Here is a 24,559-nt window from a genome sequence, read left to right as displayed (position 1 = left end):
CGCCCAACCCTCCCCGGAGACTCAGGGGCCCAAAGCACCCTAAGAAAGGACAACGGGAGGCTCCCTGGGGAGTAACTGGGTTCGATGTGTTAATGTGAGCAACGTGACTGTCACAGAGGCCATGCAAACAGAGCGACCAGGGTTTCTGGGTCACAAACCTGGGCCAGCTGGCTCAAATTCATTTCCCCTCATGAATTTATTTTCCCTAGTGAATTCCTTTTCCCACCACCCCAGAACAGCAGGGGCCATCAAATGTGGCTGGGTCCTTAAAGCAGGACTTCAGCTGCTGGGAAGGAAAGGGAGAGCGGCTGCCAATGAAGCCCTCCCACCTGAATTCTGGGAGGAAATGCGGGCTTACAGACTGAAATCCAGAAAACCTCCTCAGCCTGGCCGTGGAGGGGAAAGACAGCCCTTGGCATTTCATCTCAGTGGGAAGACCACACCTCACTCACTGTTCCCACCACCCCGCAACCCCAACATTTGCTCCTGTTGTTTCCCATACCTGATATCGCATCCCGGACCCTCTCCCCCTACACAAACTCAGTCAAATCACCTCCTTCAGAAGGGCCTCCTCAACCACTTCCAGCCCCTTCAACACACACACAACTGTAGGCTGTGCCCCCCTTCAAAGTATATCCACATCCTAATCATTGGCTATAAGGAACCTACTGATGTTGCTTTATACAGCAAAAGAGACTCTGAAACGTGATCAAGTCGAGGCTCCTGAGACGGGGAGACTACCCCAGGTTACCGGGGTGGGCCTGATGTGATCACAGGGATCCTTACCAGAGGGATGCAGGATTCAGACGCTGATGTGCCAAGAACAGCAGAGGGACAGACAGAAAGAGGCTGGAAGACTGCCAGGCTGCCAGCTTTGCAGAGAGAGGAAAGGATCCACAAGCCAAAGGATGTAGGCAGCCTCAGGAGGCCGGAAAGGGTGAGGAAACCAATCCTCCCCCCACCGGAGCCTCCACAAGGAACACAGCCCCGTTGACCCAGATTCAGTTCTGACCTCCAGAACTGTAAGATAATAAATACGTGCTGTTTCAAGCAACTAAGTTTGTGGGGTTTGTTAGAGCAGCCACAGGACACTAATACATACACACTTCTTTGAACTCTAATGACCCAGAGTATCACTTAAAGTGCTGGTCCTTGGGGTCCGTAAGTGCATGCTTTTCTTCTGGACTAGACAGTAAAACCCAGGGGGGCTGGGCCTTCTTTCCTGTGCCCTTCCTTCCCCTTCAGAGAGCAATGCACATACTAGGTGCTCAATAAACACCTGCACTATTGTGCTAAAGCACCCCTCACCATTCCCACAGTAGGTGAAAGATAAACTGGTCAAAACCGAGGCCTGAGCCAGTTCCTCTTAGACTAATGAGTTTCCACATTAGTCACGGCCAGCAAGTTTCCAATCTGCCGAGAGGTACCAGGAGCAGTGACTGCTCATTCACCCCAGCAGTCCTGTCCCACTTGGCCCCAGACAAGGGCCTAGAGCAGGGGCACAGCTGCCCTGCCATCATGCCACATATCAAGTGACCAGTCACAAAAAAAATTGAGAGGAAGGGAAAAGTGGCCAAGGAACCACTCTGGAATTTGAAGAAGGGAGTACAATAAGGTCCCCCTACAAATATTGCAGGAAAAGCTTCCTCCCAGGAAGTCTCATATACATATATATGAAAGGCAGATGAGAGCAATTACTGCTGATTAGAAATTGCATTCCTGGGGCGCCTGGGTGGCTCAGCTGGTTAAGCATCCCTGACCCTTGATTTTGGCTCAAGTCATGAGATTCTCTCTCTCTCATCCTGTCTCTGCCCCTCCCTCGCTCACATTCATTCTCTCTCTCCCTCTCCCGCTCCCTCTCTCTTGAAATAAATAAATAATACTTTTTAAAAAAATTGCTATTGCTTACAGCCAGGGTAGGTCAACTTGGCTCCCAGCACAGCCTGTCACTAAGGGAAATGACACAATGTCCCCAGAAGATGGAGCAGCTAAAGCTGGTGCTACAAATCATGGATAGATTCAGTGTCCCAAAGGCCCCACACTCTCCTCACTAGGCCAAAAAGGCTCACAGGACCTCCACTGCCTACTGGCAAAAGTCAGGAACCCAGCCCGGCAAATTAGCCACCTTGCTGTCCCTACACTCCCCACCCCCCACCCCCCACGCTGCAGGGACTGCTTGACTTCAGGCCTCCAGGCTGGGGTGGGGGAGGGGAGGAAATAAGAGCTACGCCTTCAACAGTCACAGCATTTACTGTGGCATCAGGTTCAAAGGCATTGGAGAATCTCAGGAGGAACCAAGTGGGAACAGAGGGGGTCCCGTTAGGTCCCTCTGCGTCCCCAGCAGAGAAGAGAGAATATGCAAGTGCACGTGTGCATGGAAGTCCATGGAGCAGAGGTTACACGTGCTAAATGGATTCACAGGCTTTGGAGTCAGGCAGACCCGGTCTGAAAGCCAGCTGCTCCTTCACAGGCCCCGTGTGGCCTTGGGCAAGCCACCTGCCCTCCCCAAGGGCTTACAGCTTCAAGTTCCTCATCTGCAAAATGAGAACAATAGCACCAACCTCACTGGTCTCCAAGGCTGAGATGATACAAAAACCAATTTGTACATCTGACACACAGTAAGCCCACTATAAATGGCAGGATGACAAGGATTGATAAAGTTTGTTCCACAAGCACTGGGACAAGAGATTTTTTTCCCATTTGTGCCTAAAATGTTTACCCACATCCCAAATTAATAATAAAGATGAAAGTGTTAAACTTGGTGAACTAGCATGACCTAATCCTCCCCCACCAACCATTCATCGTTTATAATCCCAACATCGATTTGAACCATGATCTTACATGAAAAAACAGAAAGCAATTCAGCTGGAAAGGAAAACAGTCTGATATCCATGCCCAACAGAAAGGACAAACCAGAAGATGAAGTGTAAGTGAGTCAGAGTCCTTTGCTCTAGCAGGCAAGGCACATTCCTCAGGGTTCTACAGGGAGAGACGGCATGTGCTACCAGGGAGCTAAAGAGGAACAGAGCTATGGAGGGTAGTAACAAGCCTGAGCAGGAACAGAATTTAAGGAAATGTAAGGTAGCAAAAGCACAAGTAGGAGATCAATAAAAATCATCCTTGACACTAGTCCCTGAGTTGGTTCTTTCTTTTTAAGTTTTTATTTATTTATTTTTGAGAGAGAGCACGAGAGCAGAGGAGGGAGAGAGAGAGAGAGAGAGAGAGAGAGGGAGAGAGAATAAAAATCCCAAGCAGGCTCTGACTATGAGAGCTGAGCCCAATGCGGGGCTCGAACCCACAAAACGTGGGATCATGACTTGAGCCAAAGTCGAGAGTCGGATGTCTGAGCCACCCAGGTGCCTCACTAGTCCTTGGGTTTAAAAAAAACAATAAAATAAAATCCAGCACCAAGGTGGGCATGGGAAGGACATAAAACCATCAGGTAGTGGGAAGAGCCTTGCTATTCACCCATTTCCTAAATCACAGAGAATATCAAAGAGGGGCATAGCAGCAGAAAGTGTATGAGCCCAGGGACTCCAGCCAGCACTGCTCAAAACCAGCCCCAGCTCTGCCCCCAATAAGCTGGATGACAGATAAGGAGTAAGGCAGTGAGCGATCTGTGCCAGTGTCTACCCTCTCATTTAGAGATAACAGTCCTTGCCCTTCCTAAGTCGTGAGCTTCAGAATTCACTGGACAAGTATTTTCAAGCACTCACTTTGCACAAAGACATTGTGGCAGCCTTGTGGGAGACACAGAGATGAATCACACACACAGCCTGCTCTCAAGAGCGGATACTCTATCAAGAGAAACAAGACAAGCCCATCAATAACAAAAGGAGGTAGAGAATGGGGTCATGAGCAGCATGGGAGTTCAAGACTGTCTCTAGTTTTGGGAATTCATTCCACACTTCTGAGCATGATGCTAGGCCCTAGGGATACTGAAATGAAGAAGACCTTGTCCCTGTCTTTGAGGAACCAATTCTAGAAGGAAAAATTACACAAATTATCCACAAAGCAATGCCTTGAGGGCTGGTACAGAAGTACAAATACATAAACTGTGCCCACAGGAAGAGGGAATAACTAGTGCCACCTGGGTGACCTGGGCAGCTTTAAAGGAGGTGATAGTTCAGCTGAGCCTTGAATGATGAATAAGCTTTTACTTGGCAGGTGAAGGGATGTGAGGGCCCTTGACGCAAAGGCAGCAGCATGGAAGAGTTGAGTCCCAAAAGGATATGGACGTCCCAAGGACCTGGGGTGGCTGGCAGCAAGAGGCCAGGCTGGCAGGAATGGGAGAGACTGTAGGCATCGGCAATGGCGGGAAAGGACACACCCGAGCCATGCCTGGAAGAACAACTACCGGAACAGTAAGGGAAGGGCTCTGGGAGATGAGGTGTGAGAATATGCCCCAAAAAGCGACAAACCCCACGTGGGACTATGGGAGCAGGGGTCCATATAGCCAAAGAGTGTTCAGGAAGAATCCAGAGGCCCAAGAAGTTGCTGACTATTCGTAGAGAGCTTCAGGGAGGAGAAAAAGAGAAGGACCCAGGGAAGCATCTGCTAGAAAGAACAGGACCCATTCCAACCCTTGTGAAGGGGGCAGAAAGGAGGATCCCAGTAAAGGTGAAGACACAAAGCTTCGTGTAAATTAGAAGCTTCTGAAACCAAGAAAACTGAGAGATGGGGGCTTAACCAGAAGAGAATGTCCCATTGGGGTTCCAGGCCAAAGGCTCTCTCCTGGGCTGGGGACTGATCAGAATACATCTCATCACCTGAGGACTTTTTCCCTTCCCCAAATTCTCACGTTCCCGCCCTAAGCAAATTAGAATCAGGGGGCAACCTGCCAACAGGGTGGCTACCCCAAATGCAACTTCCTCTCTACTTCTGAGCATGACCATCCAGACCCAGAAAAGTGTGTAAATGTGAGCAGCAGTGCTCCCCACCACACCGCTTAGTGAACTGCTTCCATCCATCAAACCACTCTGGCCTTCCCCGTCTCTCAGGCACTACAGCAAAAATGCTCCAATACCCCTCCTTCTTTGCCCAGGACGCTGATCTTGGGCCTGGTGCCTGACCCAGAGAAGTTAAGAAAGTGGATTTTCTTCTATAAGGCAGACTGTATAGGCTCTCACAACAAATGGCGACTCTCAAAGGCAGCCAAGCCCTTTAGACAGCAAGGCCTTATACATTTCCCTTCCTGGATCCCTCTCCCAGAGTCCAGGAGGGCCCCTCTCCACCCCACAGCACCTGTCTCCACCCCCCTGGCCCCTTCCCTTCTAAGAGGCCTCAACCAAGGAGGCCCAAGAAACTCATCCAACCAGTTCCCAGGTGGGAGGAAAGGAGCTGTCTCCCTTAGCTGAGAGGTTAGGAGACCAGAATGCAGACAGGAGGGGCGGCTGTCACCAAAGTCACGATTCTGGGGTGAGGGGATGCACGTGGCACGGTGCAACACAGGCCGGGCAGCACAGTCCCGCTCCTGGAAAAGCAAGGCCTTGACTCAACATTTAAAAACATAGTCAAGTCAGGGTGGCAATCTGCTCCCTGAACTCCCTGCTCCTGTGGCCCGGAGATCCAGAAGTGGTGGGCACAGCCCCTGCCTGGCAGTGTCCATCCGGGAGGACACAGGGTGGGGGAGAACTTCCTTTCACTTGCTGACCTGCCACCACTTGATTTTATCCAAAATAACCACCCTCCGTGGATTCTGGGAAAAAGAAACTTCAGGAAGAAGTGGGAGATTAACTCTGCTTTTCCCAGCGCTGAAGCGCTTTTGTGCTGGGTCGCTCCAACACTGCGGCCCCTTCTCTAACCAGCCAACTCTGAATGTTCAGAAATCAAAAGGCCCTCCGAAACCCCCAGGAGAACCATCTACAGTCACCTCTAAAACAGGAACACGGGACTCTCTTGCTCTTACCCAGCCACAGTTGACAAATCCACTAGAAGCCAGGGTAGGATAAAAAAAAATCAACAAAAAAAACCCCAGCTCTCCGACACCTACATGGGGTTCCTCGGTTTCTGAACCTCCAGGGGAGAAACCTACCTTTTGCCCCCAAACCTGAGGCTGGCCAGCTTTCACGGGGTAGTTTGTAAAGGCCTGGAGGCCCAGAGCTGAGAGTCAGGCCCCCTTGTACCCCCTGGCCTGGCCTCAGCCAGGTACCTACCGCCTTCCTCAAAAGGGCTCCCATCGGAGCACCGAGAGGGCCACCTGGGGCCCGGGAGCTGCGCCCTCCCAGCCCCGGCAGCCGAGCGGTTAACAGGCTTGGGGCGAGCAGCGAGCTGCCACCAACAGCCTCGGGAATTAAAGTGCCCGCCGCCTCCTGCAAAAGCTCTTCAATAAACGTCCTATTCAGAACCAGTTCTGCGTGTGGGTCATACTTTCTGCATTTCTTTCATTCCTGATGCCTGGGGGGCCCCCCGACGGAGGAAATGAGGCTTCTCACCCTAATTCAGCAGGCCCCAGCGGGGTGAGGACCCAGGCCACAGTCTGGCAGGTATGCACTGCCCGGCTGAGGACATGCAAATATCTAAGCAATTAAACACAAGGGGACACTAACTGCAGGAAGTCAAATACTGAAGACACTTGAACAAAGCCAGATCATTCACCAGCACAACAATACTCCATTTATGTGGCTCCTCCCCCACCCCAGGCCCTCAAAGCCTGAGGATATTAACCCTTGTCCTTACAACAGCCAGGAGCACAGGGAAGAGGCAGGTGGGCAGCAGGCATTATTATCCATTTTACAGATCAGGAAACTGAGTGGCTCCCGAAATGCCAGATTGGAACACCAACTGGCACATTATTGGGGTGAACCAGGCATTGTGCTGAACAAAACCTCTGTGTAGTCTCCTCACAACAACCTCAAGGTCCAGAGCCATGGGCTCCTTTACCCAAGGCCCAACAGGGAGGGAAGAGGGGAAAGCCAGGGTTTCCTGGAATCCTGCTTCCAGAGCTCTTCGCCATTCCTCGAAGTGGCCTCAGGTGGGGCCTTAAGAGATGCAGATGACACCCCTCGAGCCCACCTTGTGGGAACGCCCTCAGGCACTTTGCTCAGAACAAGTTCCTACACTGAGGGGCAACCGCAGAAAGAGGGCAAAATGGAGTCACCTGGGAATTCATAACTCCCTCCTAGAAGCTTCCAGGAACGGTTTCTGTGCCCGTTGAGGGATGGCCCAAGGACCGAGCGCACTGGCTGCCCTTCTCCACCCCGTCACAGTGAGGGGTACTCATCCGCACAGCAGCTCAGTGAGTGGCAAGTACCCTAAAGAGTCTTCTGTGAATGCTCTGTCCTCTTAACTCAGTTACAGCCTCCTGCAGTTACGGACCAGATCTTGGGGTGGGGGTGGGGGGTACCCTTTTCCCCCCAGGTCTTCTGGCACTCAAATGCCTACTACTGATTTTGGCAGGTGTGCAAGCATATGCCAGAAAAAGGCCACAATGAAGCACACGGGTGGCTGGTATTTTCCGAGCTCTTACGGGAGAAAAAGACCTTCCCTAGAGGAGGCCCAGAAAAAGGTTGGGGAATGGAAAACCAAGCTGTTCACCTCGTCTCTGCTGCCTGGTCAGACCCAACCCAGCTGAAAGCTGCAGCGTCCAGGCTGAGAGGACTTCCTGTCTGAAAACAGGATTACTCAAACTCACTCACATTTAGTGGCAATATAAACTGTGTGCCAGGTCCTGAGAACATGGCAATACGTAAGGCAAAGCCTTGCTATCAAGGAGCTTACGCTCCCAGTGGGAAGGACACAAATGGTAGGCAAATGACTAATATATTTCTGGGTAGTGATAAATGTCATGAAGAAGATAAAGCAGGGAAAAGAGTGTGAGTGGGGGATGGGGGCGTTGTTTGGTCAAGAGGCCTGGGAAGGCTCGGAGGAGGGGACTCTGGGGCGGAGTCCTGTGTAAGAAGAAATCACACCGCAAAGTTCTGGGGGAAGAGCCTCCCAACAATCCTTTCCTCCACTCCACCTCAGCCACCGACCCACACATTTCATATGTCCCAGAGCTCATCATCACCAGTAAGTGCAGACTTCCCAAATATACTTTTAAGCATCCGACTCTTTGCAACCACTGACGAGGAGCAGAGTATGAACATTACTAACCCTACAACAAACAGCCATCACAAGGGAATAAAAAGATGGAACAAATTGGTACTCCAAGAGCTAAAAGAAAAGAAAACTCTGAGCAAGACTTTGAAAAAGTACTAAACAGAAATGAAATATACGATATTGAAATTTAAAACCCAATACATTCGGGCTGGCTCAGTCAGTAGAGCATGCGACTCTTGATTTCAGGGTTGTAAGTTCAAACCCCACATTGGCTGTAGAGATTACTTAAAATTGAAAGAAAAATCCTGGGGTGCCTGGGTGGCTAGGTGGGTTTAGCATAGGACTCTTGGTTTCAACTCAGGTCATGATCTCACAGTTCATGAGACTGAGCCTCTTGCTGACAAGGCAGAGCCTGCTTGGGATTTTCTCCCTCCCTCTTTCTCTCAGACCCTCCCCACTGTCTCTGTCTCTCTCTCCCTCTTTCTCAAGATAAATAAATATTTAAAAAATAAAAATAAAAAATTTTAAAACACTTTAAAAAATCTTTAAAAAAATAAATAAAACCCAATAGGTAGGTTAAACAGAAAATTAAACACAGCTAGAGAATTAGTGACATGCAAAGAAAAAAAAAAAAAAAAAAACAACAAACCTGAGTAAGTCATCCTGATTTCAGTGCAAAAAGAGAAGATAGAAAATATGAACAGAGAGATCCAGAAAGTTCCAGAACAAAAAGGAAAATGGGAGAGAGGCAATTTTCAACGATGGAACATACATGAATTTTCCAGAACAGAAGGTAGACATTTGTCCTCTGATTGAAAGCACACACAAGTTAAATTTAAAAGAAGGCTACAGGGGCGCCTGGGTGGCTCAGTCAGTTGAGCGTCAGACTTCTGCTCAGGTCATGATCTCACAGTTCGTGAGTTCGAGCCCCACGTCGGGCTCTGTGCTGACAGCTCAGAGCCTGGAGCCTGCTTCTACTTCTGCGTCTCCCTCTCTCTCTGCCCCTAACCCACTCACATGCTGTCTCTGTCTCTCTCAAAAATAAATATTAAAAAAAATTTTTTTTAATAATAATAAAATAAAAGGCGGCTACATTTAGCTATATCGTGCATAGTATAAATGGAGAACACTGAAGACGGAAAATAAATATCTTCAAGGATTATAAGGAAATACCACAAACAACTATATGCCAATAAATTAGATAACTTAGACAAACGAATTCCTAAGTGACACAAATCAATGACTGACTCAGGAAGAAATAGAAAATCTGACAAGAACTGTTCACAAGTAAAGAGACTGACTAGTAATTTTAAAATTCTCAATAAAGAAAAGCCCAGGACTAGAGGGCCCCACTGATGAATTCTACCAAACCTTAAAGAAGAATTAATACCAATTCTTTACGAACTCTTTCAGAAATAAAAGAGGAAGGAACACTTCCCAACTCATTCTAGAGGTCATATTACTCCAATATTAAGACCAGACATCACAAGAAAACTATAGTTTAAAATCCCTAATAAATAAAGATGCAAGAATCCTCAACAAAATACTAACAAATTGAATCCAGTAACACATAAAAGAGTATACACTATGACCATATGATTTATCCCAGAAATACAAGATTGGGTTAACATCCAAAAGTCAAGATATTAATAAAGTTATTAATTAATAAAGAAAATTAATTAATAAAGAACATTCCCATCCTTACAAAGAGCATCTACAAAAAACCTATAGGTACTTGGTACTTAATGGAGAAAGACTGACTGCTCTTCCCCTAGGATCAGAACAAGACGAGGATGTCCCCTCATGCCATTTCGATTCAACACTGTACTAGAGTTGTAATCAGGGCAATTAAGCAGGAAAAAGAAATAAAAGACATTCAGACTAAAAAAAGGAAGAAGTAAAGCTATCTCTGTTCACAGATGACACAATCTTGTACATAGAAAACCCTAAGAAATCCACTGTAAAACCATTACTACTAATGAAAGAGTTCAGCAACACAGCAGAATATAAGATCAACACATAAAAATCAATTCTAGTCCTATACATTGGCAGTGAACAATCCAAAAATGAAATGAAGAAATGAAACAATACCATTTATAATAGCAAAAAGCATAAAGTGGTTTGGAATATATGTAACAAGGAAAATGCAAGACTTGTGTACTGGAAACCACAAAACACTGTTGAAAGAATTAAAGAAGATCTGAATAAACGGAAAGACAACTCATGTTCTAATGCATCAGAACATTTAACATTGCTAAGCTGGCAATACTCCCCAAATCTATGTACAGGCTCAACACAATCTCTGTGAAAATCTCAGCTGGATTTTTGCAGAAATTGACAAGCTGATCCTAAAATTCCTCTGGAAAAGCAAGAGACCCAGAATAACCAAAACAATCTTGGAAAAGACCAAAATTGGAAGACTCACAGTTCCTGATTTCAAAACTAACTACAAAGCTACACTTACTAAGACTGGCTATACTGGCATAAAGGCAGACATAGATTAATAGAATTGAGAGTACAGAAATAAAACCTCACATTTAGAGCCAAATGATTTTCATCAAGGGTACTAAGACAATTCGACAGGAAGAGACTTTCAACAAGTAATACTAGGACAACTGGGTATTCACATGCGAAAGAATGAATCCGGACATCTGGTTTACACCATACACAAAAACTAAGGCAAGACGTATCACAGATCTAAATGTAAGACCCGAAACAATAAAATTTTAGAAGAAAACATAGGAGGAAATCTTGCTGAACTTGGGTGAGCAATGGTTTCTTAAGTATCAAAAGCACAGGCACCAAAACAAACAAATAAAACTGATATACTGGACTTTACCAAAATTAAAAACTATAGTGTTCCAAAGGGCACTCTCAAGAAAGTGAAAAAAAAAAAGAAAAGAGAAAAAACAAATTCCAAAATGGGAAAAAATACAAAACAGTTGTAAATCATATACTGGACAACGGACTCATACCTAGAATATGTAAGGAACCCTTACAACAACAACAATAAAACTCAATTTATAAATGGGCAAAGATTTGAATAGACATTTCTCTAAAGAAGATATACATAAGGCCAATAACCACATGAAAATATGCTCCACATCATAAAGCATTAAGGAAATGCAATCAAAACCATAGCTAATACCACTTCATAACCACTAGGATGGCTAAAATAAAAACAATGTTCAACAAGTATTAGCGATCATGTGGAGAAATTAGAACCTTTGCACCCTCCTGGTAAGAATGGAAAAGAGTCCAGCTCATTTGGAAAACAATCAAGCTGTTTCTCAAAAAGCTAAAGAGTTACCATATGGCCCAGCAATTCTACTCCTAGGTATATACTAAAGAGAACTGAAAATATATGTCCATACAAAAGGTGAACATAACCATTCACAGGGTGTTATTCATAACAGCCAAAATACAGAAACAGCTCAAACGTCCATCAACCGATGAAATGATAAACAAAATGCAGTATATCCATACAATGGAATATTATTTGGCAATAAAAAAAATGAAGATCCGATAACATTCCACAACATGGATGACTCTTGAAAACATCAAGCTAGTCATAATAAAATACATTTTTATGAACTCATTTATGTGAAATATCCAGAATAGGCAAATGCATAGAGAGAGAAAGGAGATTTGTGGTTGCCTGGGGATGAGGGATGGGAAAAAATGGAAATGACTGCTAATAGGTATAGGGTTTCTTTTTGAGGGGGCATAAACTGTTTTAGGATTGGACAGTGGTAATGGTTGTACAACTCTGTGAACATACTAAAAACTACTAACCACCTTACATAGATGAATTTTAAGATATGTGAAATGTCTCAATAAAGTTATAAATCAGTCAATAGAATCTTAAAAGTAACAAGTCAGTGGGAAAAGTATAGACTCTTCAATAACTCGTACTGGAAAATTTGGCTACTCCTCTGGAAAAAGAAAATCAGTTTGATCTTACAAGGTTGAATTGTTCTCTACCTTGCCTGGACATAAGTCACCTAGGGCATTTCATAATCATGCCTGGGCCCCACCCCAAGATATTTTTATTTTTGTTTTTTTAATGTTTTTATTTATTTTTGAGACAGACAGAGCAAGCGGGGGGAGGGGCAGACAGAGAGGGAGACCCAGAATCTGAAGCAGGCTCCAGGCTCCAAGCTCTCAGCACAGAACCCGAGGCAGGGCTCAAACTCACAGGCTGTGAGATTATGACCTGAGCCGAAGTCAAAAGCTCAACTGACTGAGCCACCCAGGTGCCCCAAGATATTATTTTATTGGTCTTATCTGAGGTGATACTCAGACATCATCAGTACTTTCTTTTTAAAGCTCCTCATAAGGCTTTAGTGTGGAGCCAGAGTTGAGATCCAATTTCATATAAAATTTAAAATGAATTTAAAATGTAAGCACGGGAAGCAAAACTTAAATTTAAAATAATATATTTATAAAATCAGAGCAGGAGAGGATTTTTTGAACAAGAGACAGAAAGTATAAACAAAAGATTGGTAAATCTGACATTAAAATTAAAACTTCCTTATGAAAACTGACATTATTAATAAAGTTAAGACAACCCGCAGCTCTATGTAACGAATATAATATACCAAAGATTAGTTATTTAACATATATATCTTTTAACTCCTAAAAGACAATGGCAATTAAAACTCTGGAAAAGTCTACAAGAGCCGATAGCACGTGGGAGAGGCGTGGGGGGTACGCATGGGAAACTTTTCACTGTGTTCTCTTTTGCAGTTTGAATCATGCGGATATATTATCCAGTTAAATACAAAGATTTTTTAACGTAAAGGGCAAAGACTCATATAATAACATGATTGGCCAATAAACAGGAAAAGTGTCCATCCCTACCTGTAATCAAAGTGTAAATTTTATTTCTTTTGAGAGAGCGAGTGTGTGCAAGAAGGATAGAGAGAAAGGGGGAGAGAGAATCCCAAGCAGGTTCCTCGCTGTCAGGATAGAGCCCAAATAGGGGTTTGATCCCATCAATCGTGAGATCATGACCTGAGCCAACATCAAGAGCCAGACGCCTAACCAACTGAGCCGCCCGGGCACCCCAAAGTGTTAATTTTAAAAACCCTTTTATTGGGGCACTTGGGTGGCTCAGTTGGTTGGACATCTGAATCGATATCAGTTCAGGTCACGATCTCCTGGTTCCTGGGATCCAGGCCCACGTTGGGCTCTACACTGACAGCAAGGAACCTGCTTGGGACTCTCTTTCTCCCCCTCTCTCTGCCCCTCCCCCATATGCAATCATGTGTGCCCACGTATGCACTCTCTCTCTCTCTCTCTAAATAAACATGAAAAAAAAAAGAAAAAGAAAAAAAAGAAAACACTTTTTAAAAATAATTTTAAAATACCATCTCATACCTACAAGATTGAAAGACAAAAAAAAAAAAAAGTTGGCGAAATAGGAGTTCTCCTATTTCTGGTAAGAATATAAGTTGTTTACAAATCATTTGGGGACAGTTTCACAGTATCTTGAAAAGCACAACTTATGACCCAGTAATCGCACTGCTGACGTACTTGGGAGAGAAGACTGACATGCATGTTCAACACGGTATTATTTGCAGTGGTGAAAAAAATGTCCATCAGTAAGTGCAAGGTGATACAGTTCTACAACAGATACCACACAAGCGATGAATGAATAAATGAGATTTAAATATACCAATACGGGAGTGCCTGGGTGGCTCAATCGGTTAAAGTCCAACTCTTGGTTTCCACTCAGGTCACGATTTCACGGTTTGTGAGACTGAGCCCCGCGTGGGGCTCTGCAATAACAGCATTGATCCTACTTGGGATTTCTCTCTCCCTCTCTCTCTGCCCATCCCTGCTTGCTCTCTCAACAAGATAAACATTAATAAAAAAAAACACACATGGATAAATCTAGGTAACAATGTTGGATAAAAAATTCAAGTTCAAGGAGAACACATTGAACGTGATGCTATATAGGTCAAAATTAAAACAACACAATACCATATGCTACTTATAGACAACAGTGTAAAGTATAAAAACATGCAAAGGAATAATAAACATCATAGTCGGGAGAATTTTACTTCTGGGGAAGGAGGGAAGAACACTTCCCCAAGAGATTGCATCTGTAACATTCTATCTCCGCAATAAATGAGAGAGGTAAGGACGATACAATTACCACTTGCCGGGTCTGCACAGTGGGAACACAGCGAGGCTGGGTCAGGGTTCCTAGGCAGGGGCGGGCCCATCACCTGAAGACTGACTAGAACAACCGGCACCAAGGCCACACACGGAAGCACCTTTCAGCAGCATCCAGAACCAAAACAAAGGAACAAAGCTTCCCTCGGAAAGAGGCCTGGGATGTTTGAAACTGCAGCTCCTTCCTCCCTGTCATTTTCTGGCCTCTGAAAGTGCTGTGTGGCACCCAGGCGGATGCTTAAATTGTAACTGTACTGAAAGCATTCTTGTTTCTAAGACGAGTGCCCTTTGGGATACCTGGCAGGCCATCTGGGCGCAGCTGAATTAGGGCTGGACCTGCTTTACTTGACTAGCCGGATGGACCCCCTGAGGAGAGGGCTGTCCAAAAAGCCAAAAAACTCAAGAGAGTTTGAAAAAAGTCTTGGATAAAGCGGTGCACCTGTGCCCCAGGGTCACTCAAAAATTCAAATCTCATCGCTGCCAAGTCTTGGCTGAGTGCTCCTGGACACATTTCCAACCTTGGGTGGACTGCGTTTCCTTATCTGTGGCAGTGGGTAACACCACTTATTCTGCCTTGTCCAGAGGAGTAGTGATATTCTTACTCAAGTATCAACACTTTTAAAAGTTGTAGTCAATCTGGTTGGGAATCTTTTAAAAATGGTACACGCTTCCTTGCATGCCTTCCGAAACAGTCAAGGGAACATCATTTAACCTTTTCTGGACGACTCAAGGTCACAATTACCAGCAGAGCATCACTTATCAAAATGATGACCACCTGCCTAAGGGTCATTCCTCCTAAGGAGATCCCAGCTCTTACGCAGGTACTTGCCCTTCCTGCCGTTCCGACCTCTGTCCACTCTTACTGTCAACTCCCAGTTGCTCCGTGGTCATTTTTCCTCTCTATGCTGGTCTCTTTACAGCCTTTCCTTTGCTGCTTCCTTTCAGCTGTCGGCTTGGAAACGGGATGACACAACATATACATAAAAGTTAAACAGAGTCTGAGGGGGCTGGTGTGAAGAAAAACGTAGGAATGGAGTCCTGGCTGATTAGAGGTCTTGACTATATGCAGATAAGCAGGACCACAGGTAGGACAAGTCCTGAGGAGCACACTAGAGGGGACCCACTGCCTTCTGTGGGATATTATGGGACATATCATGGGATGAACTATACTCAAAACCACAAGCACCCCTTCTGTCCACTTTGCATGGGGGCAAATCCTGCCACGGGCCTGGCAGGACTGGTCCCAGGGACTCCAGTCAGCACCCTTCCACTTTTCCAGGCTGCGGGAATACAGAGCTGCCTGCCCCTCCGTCACAGCAGCTAACCACAGGTTAACCTCCCCAAATATCCTAGGCATTTTTAGACAGGAATAGAACATTTGTGAAGAATGTGAAAATTTCTTTAATTCCTAAGGTTTCATTACACAGCAGCAAATATTTACTTATGTTCACTTATACAGCAAGTGTTTATTGGAATCCTACGACGCAGGAAGCAATGTGCAGGAATTGGGATGTAGCAATGTGCAGGACAGAGAGAGGCTACATGAATACTGGTTCCCTTTTCTTGTCAACACTTGCCAAATGTTGCTCAAGAACCTCCAATTTACGCACGCACGCACGCACGCGCACACACACACACACACACAGTCTTGCAGCCTGGGGAGTAAAGGATATGAATTTTTGAGAGCTTCCAATACCTGTAGTTCCAGCTCTCCTCTTGAGATGCTGTTACACAGTAAGAACTAGACTTTACTCCTCCGGCATCCCTCCCTCTATTCTTAGCCGGACCCCAGCAATAATCAGCAACTTCAAGGACTCTCAAACTGTGTTTCCCAAAAGGTTGCATGGACGGCCACCATTGCGCCCACTGGAACCTTCGTCAGGACCTGTGTCCAGCCCCACAATCTGCTCAGCAGGAAGCAGAGTGAGAGTCCTTAAAAACCCATTTCCCGAGCTTAAACCAGGGCTCCCTCCCCAAAGGCCAGCAAGAGAACCATAAAAAGTCCGGCTCTCCCTTTGCCTGTGTTCCCAGATGGCAACAGCCTACCCAGGTGGGCCCTGACCCCCGCCGCTGCCTTCTTCTCCCAAATCCCATGGAACAAAACCAGGAGCAAATGAGACCACCAAGCCCAGATTATGCTCAGGACGGGACCTCGGCACAAGCTCATCACACCCTGTTGATTACACTTTATAGGGTTCTGTTATACAGGAACAAAGATGAATCAAGCACTCTCTCCTCAGAGAGCTTCTAATCAAAATGAGGAGCAGAGAGCAGAGAGACCCAGTTCACAAGACAGGCCTTCATCCCAGGCAGCTAACCCCCAGAGCGGCTGCTAGCATCTCCAGATGCACCTCCTTCTGATCATGGGGTACAGGGCCCTGCCCGGTTTTCCTTCTCCTGACTTATGGCCACCCCAAATCACAAAAATGCCTGTTTGCAACTTTCTCTGAGGCCAGATTATAACCAGCCTTATGCAGTCTCTAGGCACCAATTGGCAGGCCCAGAAAACCCCGTCACCACAGGGCCTGCCTGCTGTCCTGCGTGTGCCACAGGGCCCTCAGGGGGTGTGGTCTGGCTGATGACCACTTCCCTGGGCCTCACCCCCCACAGCCCATCCCTGCTTCCTGAGCCAGGGCAGGGCCCCCAGGAAACCGCTCACCACAGCTTTGACAGCAGTCTTAGATCAGGCCCCTCCCTTTGAGGTCCGTGGTTCCAGCTAAAAGAGACTCCTCAGACTAGCCGGGCGGATGCAGCACAGAGCTGAACAGTTAGAGTCCAGGCAGAACCCAAGATAAGCCCCCTTCACAATCCTCTTGCCACCTACGCAATCTGCCCAGGCCTCCCCTCCCCTCCCCCTCCCTCATCTTCCCCACCCCTTTCACTCCCTCTTGGAACATAAGTTATCTACAGGACCCTGGGAGAGGGGCGGATAGCCTTCCCAGCTGTGAGGCAGGGTGGAGAGGCCAAGGACCACGGTGTGATTCATCAGGGCTGTTTAAAAGCAGGGGGATTTCCAGAGCAAGGGAGGGCCGGGGCTACCCCCAGCTCACCCGTTGCCTGGGAAAGAGGCACACACCTGGGAGTCCAGCCCATCGGGAACCTAGGATAGGGTAGAAAAGTCTCACTAACGAGAAAGCCTGCGCTAACCAAGGTTTCTGTTTTTACCTCCCTCCAATTCCCCACCCCTGCCTAACACTTGAAATGCAAAGCCTTTCATCCAGAGTCCTTGGCGATGGCATTTAATATCTTGGACTACCCCTGCACAATTTGTTTGGAGAAATAATAAGATTATCATGTATTGAACACCTCTGTAGGCTGTGCGAAGCACTGAACATTGGTTCTCATTGTTCATGGTCACACAATACCGTACGTGGTAGGAATGATGACTAATGCCATTTTACAGGTGAGAAACATAGACTTAGAGGTTAGCACCGCAGGGCTAGCAAGCTGGAAAGCTGGGATCCAAATCCAGGTGCACCCAATTCCAAACCCTGCCCCTCAGTTCCACAGTGGGTTGCTTAACTGGGTTTCAAGCAAAGAGACAAAGGGAAATACTTCCCTCAGGCATTATCTCAAATATCCTTGTTCAGGAGGCTTCCCAGGCCACCCCATCTAAAAATGCCATCTCACCCCTTCCACGGCAATGTGCATCCACCTTCCCTATCACATGTTTCTGCTTATCGCTGACATGCTTTCTATTCACTTTCTACCTTGCTTTACTGTTGGCTTCCCCCACTAGAAGTCAGTGCCACGAGGTCAAGGATTTTTGTTATCCTTTGTTCACTGGTGTGTCCCCTGCATCTATATTCATATACAGTAGGTGCCAAATAAATGTTGAATAAATGAATACTTTAAAATACACCTTAAGAAGCCTAACTGGAAGAAGAAAAAGAGGATGATCCATCCATTCAGGGGAAGAAGTGAGATGAGAAAAAGAGAGCAAGTTAGGAGCCCTAAGAGGAGTCCAATTAAGAGGAAATGAAGGTCTGCCAGGTCCCCTGTGGACTCCAGTAAAGCCTTTCCTGCTGGCAGTAGTGATTTCCAGCTGCCAAGGCCCCAGCCCGAGGGCTTCTGCTGGGGAGGGCAGGCAGGCAGCCCTGGAACAAAGGCCTATGGACACGCAGCTGGCCAGAGAGGCGAGAGGCGGCACAGAGCAGAGGCCTGGGCCAGAAGGGCAGCCTGGGGTGGGGGGAGGGAGGCAAATGAGGAGCTGAAGAGGCCCCTCAGTGCAGCTGCAAAGGCAACACCCTCCCAAAGCCAAGAGTCCCCTCAACCCCCAACACAACAGAGAATAGCTAGATGGCGCCACAATTAACCCTCCAAAGTCAGCACTGGGGCCTGGGCTTGTGGCAACCCCTCCAGGCTTGGAGCCAGAGCCTTCACAAAGTTCTGGGTGGGAGGGGGCGGGGGGAGGTGAAGGGGCCAGCCACAAGTCTGGAACACAGTCCCTGTTCCCCTACAGCCCTGGTCATCACTCAGGCCATGGCCTTTGGCCTCCTCCTGTGTAAACACAGTGACCCTGGGTTAGCTGTGGATTTGGTAAGCCAAATGTTTACCCTGGAGCTGATATCACAGGCCACGGATGTAAACTTCCACCATAGGATCCTGGTATCTGCCATCTCCTATGGCACATATGGGACATATCCAGTAACTGTAAAGCTCTTGAGAGTTCCTCCCAGTCACAGGGAGCTCTTTATTTTGTATAGGAGCTCATGGAGCACTTTCCACGTCTCTGGCTTCATCTGATCCTTACCACAGCCTCTATAGGAAACGCAGGCAAGTACCCCACTTTACTCCAGTGGAAACGGGAGTCTGAAAGATGTGTGACATGCCCAGGTCATGTTGGAGAAAGCATGGATTAGCCAGAGAAGGAAATCTGAGTTCTAGCCCCTATTTGGCCAACAGGGATAAGGCTCAAACCACCTCACATCTCTGGGCTCTACTGCCTTCATGTGTAGATAGAGCAGGCTAGTCAGAGGTGCCTTCCAGCTCAAGCGACTTTACCAATCTTTAATGCTATGCAGTAGAGCCAGGATTAAAACTCAAGCAAAATCCTGTGCTGGACTCCAAGGCCATCGCTTGTCGGCCTTGGCTAAGATCAAGTGGACTCCAAGGCTAGTGCTCTTTCCACTCTCCTTAATAGCCCACGTCTACTAAAAGGCAGTGGAAAAGCCCCGCAAAACAGCTTTTAAAGCACTCCCTCTGCTTCTAGGACTTGGTTTACCCAGAGCAGGATATCCAGGGAGCCAAGAGGTTGCCCTGCCCTCAGGGAAGGGAAAGGGTTCAGCAGCAGGAGTATTAACAGCAGGCTTAGAAGGACGAGATGAGGCACCCCAGGATCACGGGAAGGGATGAATAACAGAAGGGGTACATCTTCCTTTGATTCTTACTCTCTAGGTTTTCTGCTGGGGATGGTTGGAATGAAGTCATTCCCAGCTGAAGTCAATCAGGATTCCACTCTCAGTCCAGCAAGGAAGGTGCTAGAAAGGCACTTTCCAAAAAGAAAAGCAAGCGATGTGCTCAAAGGGGAAGTCCTCCTGGGCTGTCATTACTCTCCCTACTTACTATTTCTTAAGCAAGGTCGATGTGATTGGGCTGCATGAAGAGGCAGGGCTGGGGAGACTCTGGGAACCCCCAGTCTAGGGTTCAATGTAGTATGATGCAGTCTGAGTCGCCTCACGAGGGGCTCCGGAGCAGAAGACAGCCTCCTTCATCAGCCAACACTTTAGCAAATGGCCTCAAGAATGAAACCCTTGCCGTGGCCACTGAGACCGCCTCCCCACCCCCACCCCGGGGCCACACCTCTCCAGCCTCCTACCAGCACATTTCCCACTCCGTTCTTCCTTTTGTTTTCAAAAGCAGCGCCAAGGAGTAAAAGTAGCTACCGAAAAATGTCCTGAAATTTCAAGTTTGCACGTCTTATCCTAGCTTTCCAAACCAAAGAGCTGAGAAGAGAGAAAATTAACCAAACAGATTTCAGGAGTGGGTGAGGTCGAGGTAGACAGTGGCAGCCAGTGGCTTCTATGCCTTCGGCTCCCGACACCTCATTTCTGGCACCCCCTCTAATCCCTTCAGTACAGGAGGAGAGATTCCCAAGAGCGAGCACCGTGTGGCACCAACCCGGAACAGGCTGCTGGCGCCCCTTGGGCTCCCTGGACCAGAGGTTGGGGTCATTCCGCAAAAGGGTCCACCCGGCCCGGGGCCCACAGTCCGAGGCAAGGGCCAGCCCTAGGGCGACCGAGCGCGCAGGGGGAGCCGGTGGGCGCAACCTCGCGGGCTTCCCCACTTTCAAACGGGGCCTCCCGGAGCCACCTGGCGCGCTCGCTCCTTTTGTTTCCGGGGTGGGGGCTACAGGACAGAAAATGTCTCCGTGCACGAGCCTCCCGCGCTCCGGTCCTCTGCCGGGAGGTCGCCTTGGAAGGCGCCAACGCGGCCCCGGGCCCTCCTCAGCCGCCCCGAGTCCTCACCCCGCGGGGGGCTGGAGCGAGGGCCCGGGAGTGGGGAGGAGGGGGTCTCGGAGGGGCTGTAGGCGCTGCCACTGGCGGAGGGAGAGGGGAGAATCGAGGGCCACTCACCGCACGGTCGCCGCCCCGCTGGGTCCGGCACGCTCGGCGCGAGAGGCTGCCCAGGTGCGGCCGCGACGCGGGCGCGAGTTTGAAAGTCGCTCTCGGCAGTGGCTGAGGCTGCCCGCCGCTCCCGCCCACTGCCCAGCCCCTCGGCTGCCCGGGACGCGGCCCGCTGCAGGCGCGGCCCCCGGGGACCCCAGCCCGCGCGCGCCTTCCCAGCGCCCGGCAGGAAGTCGGGGCCGGGCGAGCGCAGCCGGAGCTGCGGCGGGAGGGAGGAGAGAGGGAGGAGCGGGCCAGGAATTTTTCCAGTGGGTGGAGACTCGGGCCCGCCGCTGGAATCCAGCAATTGGCGGCTCCGCGGGGACCCGGGGAAACTTCGCGACGCGGCGAGCTGGAGCCCGGGGTAAAGGGGATCGTGCGCCGCTAATGATTAACCCCGCAGGTGGGGCGAGCGCGCCGTCCGGACGGTGACCGTCCCGCCCCACGCGAGCGGCTCCCCGGCCGCCTAGATGTTCGTAGATTCAATGACGCACGTGGTGGGGGTCACCCCGGTGTCATAGCCAAACATCCCTCATTGTGCGGACAGGAAAGGGGGCTTTCTAGTAGGACATTAGTTGTGATCGGCATCGGGGGTCTCGATCCTGCTGGAGCAGGTCACCTCGGCCGTTTGGAGTCCGAAAGGCACGTCAAGAATGCCTCACCGCAGCTCGGTCCCTGTGACCCTTTACAAATGTAAATCCAAGCCTCTGAGAAGCTGACGAGATGAAGAAACTGGTAACTTGGCGGGAGTCCACCAAAACTCGGTGGGTAAAACAAGATGCGGAAACCTGTGTAATAGAGAACCACGTTTTCGTGAAACGAAGACAGAGAACCCGTCTCCTTCCGTTTTTATGTCTTTATGTAATCTTATGGGTATGGAAAGGCACACACCTGGGGGGGGGGGGGCTCTCAATAAGGACAGGCTAGATTTTGAGCAAGATCATAAATTTTAAAACGCAAAATAATTCATCAAGAAAGATAGACAAAAGATGCTGTCCAGCACAAGGCAGGAGAGAAGCCCAGGGTGGGACCCCAGCAGAGGTCCCACTGGGTAGGCATTATCACCAGTTCCTAGGGAGAAGGAATGGGACACTGATACAGAATCACTAGGTTCTGTGTAGACAAATGTGTATAGTAAACGACAAGTAAAGTTCTCGTCAAAAAGAAAACAAGCTTTAAAAAAAAAAAAAGCTCCAGGCAAATGCAAACTCCAGGTGATTTACAGGGAGGGGAGGGGAGTTGAGATGGCGGGAGCGGAAGGAAATGGCTTTCAGGTGACTTTGAAACAGGATCCTGGCAGAGGGTGGGGTGTAGATTGCGGGGCTCTCGGCTCCAGACGGCCGGGAAAAGGGTAAGCGCTGGGCCTGACCGGCCCCGGAAGCCGGACCCACATGCCTCGGGGAGGGAGGGTCTGCTCCAAGCTTGCAGAGCCCTACATTCGCGGACTGGGAAGGTGAAAGCCGAGATTGCGGAAGGAGTTTGGGGGTAAACAGCCGCCGCGGCTCTACCAGGTACAGCCGGCCAGGCTCCCGTGAGAAGCCCAAGTCCCGTCCTGCCTTCCAGGGGGCAGTCCTTCCTCATGCTTCTGCCTTTCTTTGATCCTTTCTTCTCTGATCACCTGAATCATACCAATCCCGTCCTGCCCACCTCAAATTCCAGCGTCCAAAGAAGGCCTTTGACTTCGCTAAGCCATTACTGAGTGCACTCCTCACGCCTTAGCCAGGACAGCGAAGAGTGTCAATGACAGTAATAATGACTCATTTAGTGGAGGCTTACCATTTGTAGGGAGTGGTGCTATGCTGTTGACATTGCCTTCCTCTATCCTCACAGTTACCTTGTGAGCTACTAAGTATCCTTATCCCCAGTTTACAGACAGGATAACTGAGGATCAGAGGTATCTATAGCAACTTGACCAAGATTACATAACCAGCAAAAGCAGAGTCTGACAAGATCCCAGATAGGTCCAACATTTGAGTGCTTACTAACTCTAAGTCCTTTATACAAACAACTGTAGTCACCGAAGAAGCTGAGGCAAGGTCGGCCACACAGCTAGTGTGCGACAGACCTGGGGAAAGCTGATCTTCACCATCTTTTCTGCCTTCTTTTTGACACCTGTTATATTCAATTCAGAACTTCATTATAATGTCTTGCATTGCTTCTAATTGTTTTGATATACATAACTTTTTTCCTAAAACAAAAAAACTGTAATCTTTCCTCATGGCAGAAGTCATATAGGAAGTACTCTGTCATGCAGTGCTGAATTCAGATGAAATAACCCAGTTTGTGAGAAATCAGACAATCTCACCTCTAAGGATAAAGACCTGTGTCTGGGCCCAGACTCCACCAATTAGAGCCTCCCTACTTCCTGCCCCTTCAGATTCTTGCTTTAGTAGCTGCACCCTCCCTACTATTAAATCATTTATTATTATAATAATACCTTGTGCTTCAGTAATGCCTTTAATCCAAGATCTCAAAGTGTTCTAACGAATACAGATTAATTCATCATCACAGTATCCCCACAGAGATGGGGAGATGGAGGTGTTCTCCCCCATTTTATGGGTGAGAAAACCAAGACAGCACAGACGATTGAAATGACTCACTATGGAGATCAGTGGATGGGGTAGTTCTCCCGGACCCTTCCCCCGCTCCTTCCTAACTCTTGGCTGCCAACATCAGCATCAAAATTTCAAATCCCAGAGACAAAGACCATTGAGTTTTCACAATAAAGGACATTTCCAAACTGTCATTTCAGCTGCTCCATTGTGGTAGACCTCAGGAGAGGGAGGGGATGTAAACACGATAAAGGTCCCCTGAGGCTCTCTGTGTCCAGCTCAGAGGAGGAACCTGGGTGGCTGGGATGGGGGGGAGGAAATCCCCTCCAAGGTGACCTAAAAAGCCCAGCCAAGCTTTGAGGTCTCAAAGCTTCCAGAGTTTCAAGTTGCATTTTAGTAATGTTTCTCAAAGTGTGAGCCACAAGCAACAAAATAAAAGACGAATTAAATGTCATCAAAATCTAAAACTTCTATGCCTCAAGGGTCATCGAGAAAGTAAAAAGACAACCCCAAAAAATGAGAGGAAATTGTTGCAAATCACTTGTCTGATAAGAGATTTACCTAGAATATATAAAGAATTCCTACAACTCAATAAAAAAAAAACAAAACCCAATTTAAAAATGAGCAAGGGGCACTTGGGTGGCTCAGTTGGTTAAGCATCTGTTGATTTCGGCTCATGTCATGATCTCATGTGTGAGATTGAGCCCTTAGTTGGTCTCTGCACTGACAGTGCAGAGCCTATTTGGGATTTGCTCTCTCTCTCTCTCTCTCTCCCTCTCTCTCTGCCCCTTCCCTGCTCGAGTGCACATGCATGCTCTCTCTCTCTCTCATTTAAGTAAAATAAAAATGGGCAAAAAATCAAATCGACATTTCTCCAAAAAAGATATAGAAATGGCCAATAAGTGCATGAAAAGCTACTCAACAACATTAACCACCATGGAAATGGAATCAAAAAAACAATGAGGGGTGCCTGGGTAGCTCAGTCCGTGAGCCAACTCTTGATCTCTCAGGTAGTGAGTCCAAGCCCCACATTGGGTGTAGACCTTGCTTAAAAAAATAAACATTAAAAAAATTTTAAGGGGCACCTGGCTGGCTCAGCCAGTGGAGCGTGCAACTCTTGATATTGGGGTCATGAGTTTGAGCCCCGAGTTGGGTACAGAGATCACATAAAAAAATAAA

General features: G+C 47.9%; 1 protein-coding gene across 2 annotated transcripts in view; it reads right to left on the bottom strand.

Annotated features, from left to right (window-relative positions):
- The window catches only part of PLEKHG3 (pleckstrin homology and RhoGEF domain containing G3), a 41,787-nt gene extending 20,629 nt beyond the window's left edge, over nucleotides 1–21,158 (bottom strand). The window contains exon 1 of one of the 2 annotated variants that reach the window (XM_019451564.2): nucleotides 20,799–21,158. Coding sequence is in view for 1 of the 2 variants with exons in the window: in XM_019451563.2 (XP_019307108.2) it covers nucleotides 6,156–6,179 (24 nt within the window). In the remaining variant the exon portion in view is untranslated. Of the gene's footprint in view, nucleotides 1–6,155; nucleotides 6,233–20,798 lie in introns of those variants that run through there. The other variant, XM_019451563.2, reaches the window with a different exon arrangement.
- Between the last annotated feature and the right edge of the window lie 3,401 nt (nucleotides 21,159–24,559).

This window comes from Panthera pardus, unplaced genomic scaffold (genome assembly GCF_024362965.1).
Source record: "Panthera pardus isolate Hobbes unplaced genomic scaffold, ASM2436296v1 HiC_scaffold_24, whole genome shotgun sequence".
Lineage (NCBI taxonomy): Eukaryota > Metazoa > Chordata > Mammalia > Carnivora > Felidae > Panthera > Panthera pardus.
This window is presented reverse-complemented; position numbering and strand designations above follow the sequence as displayed.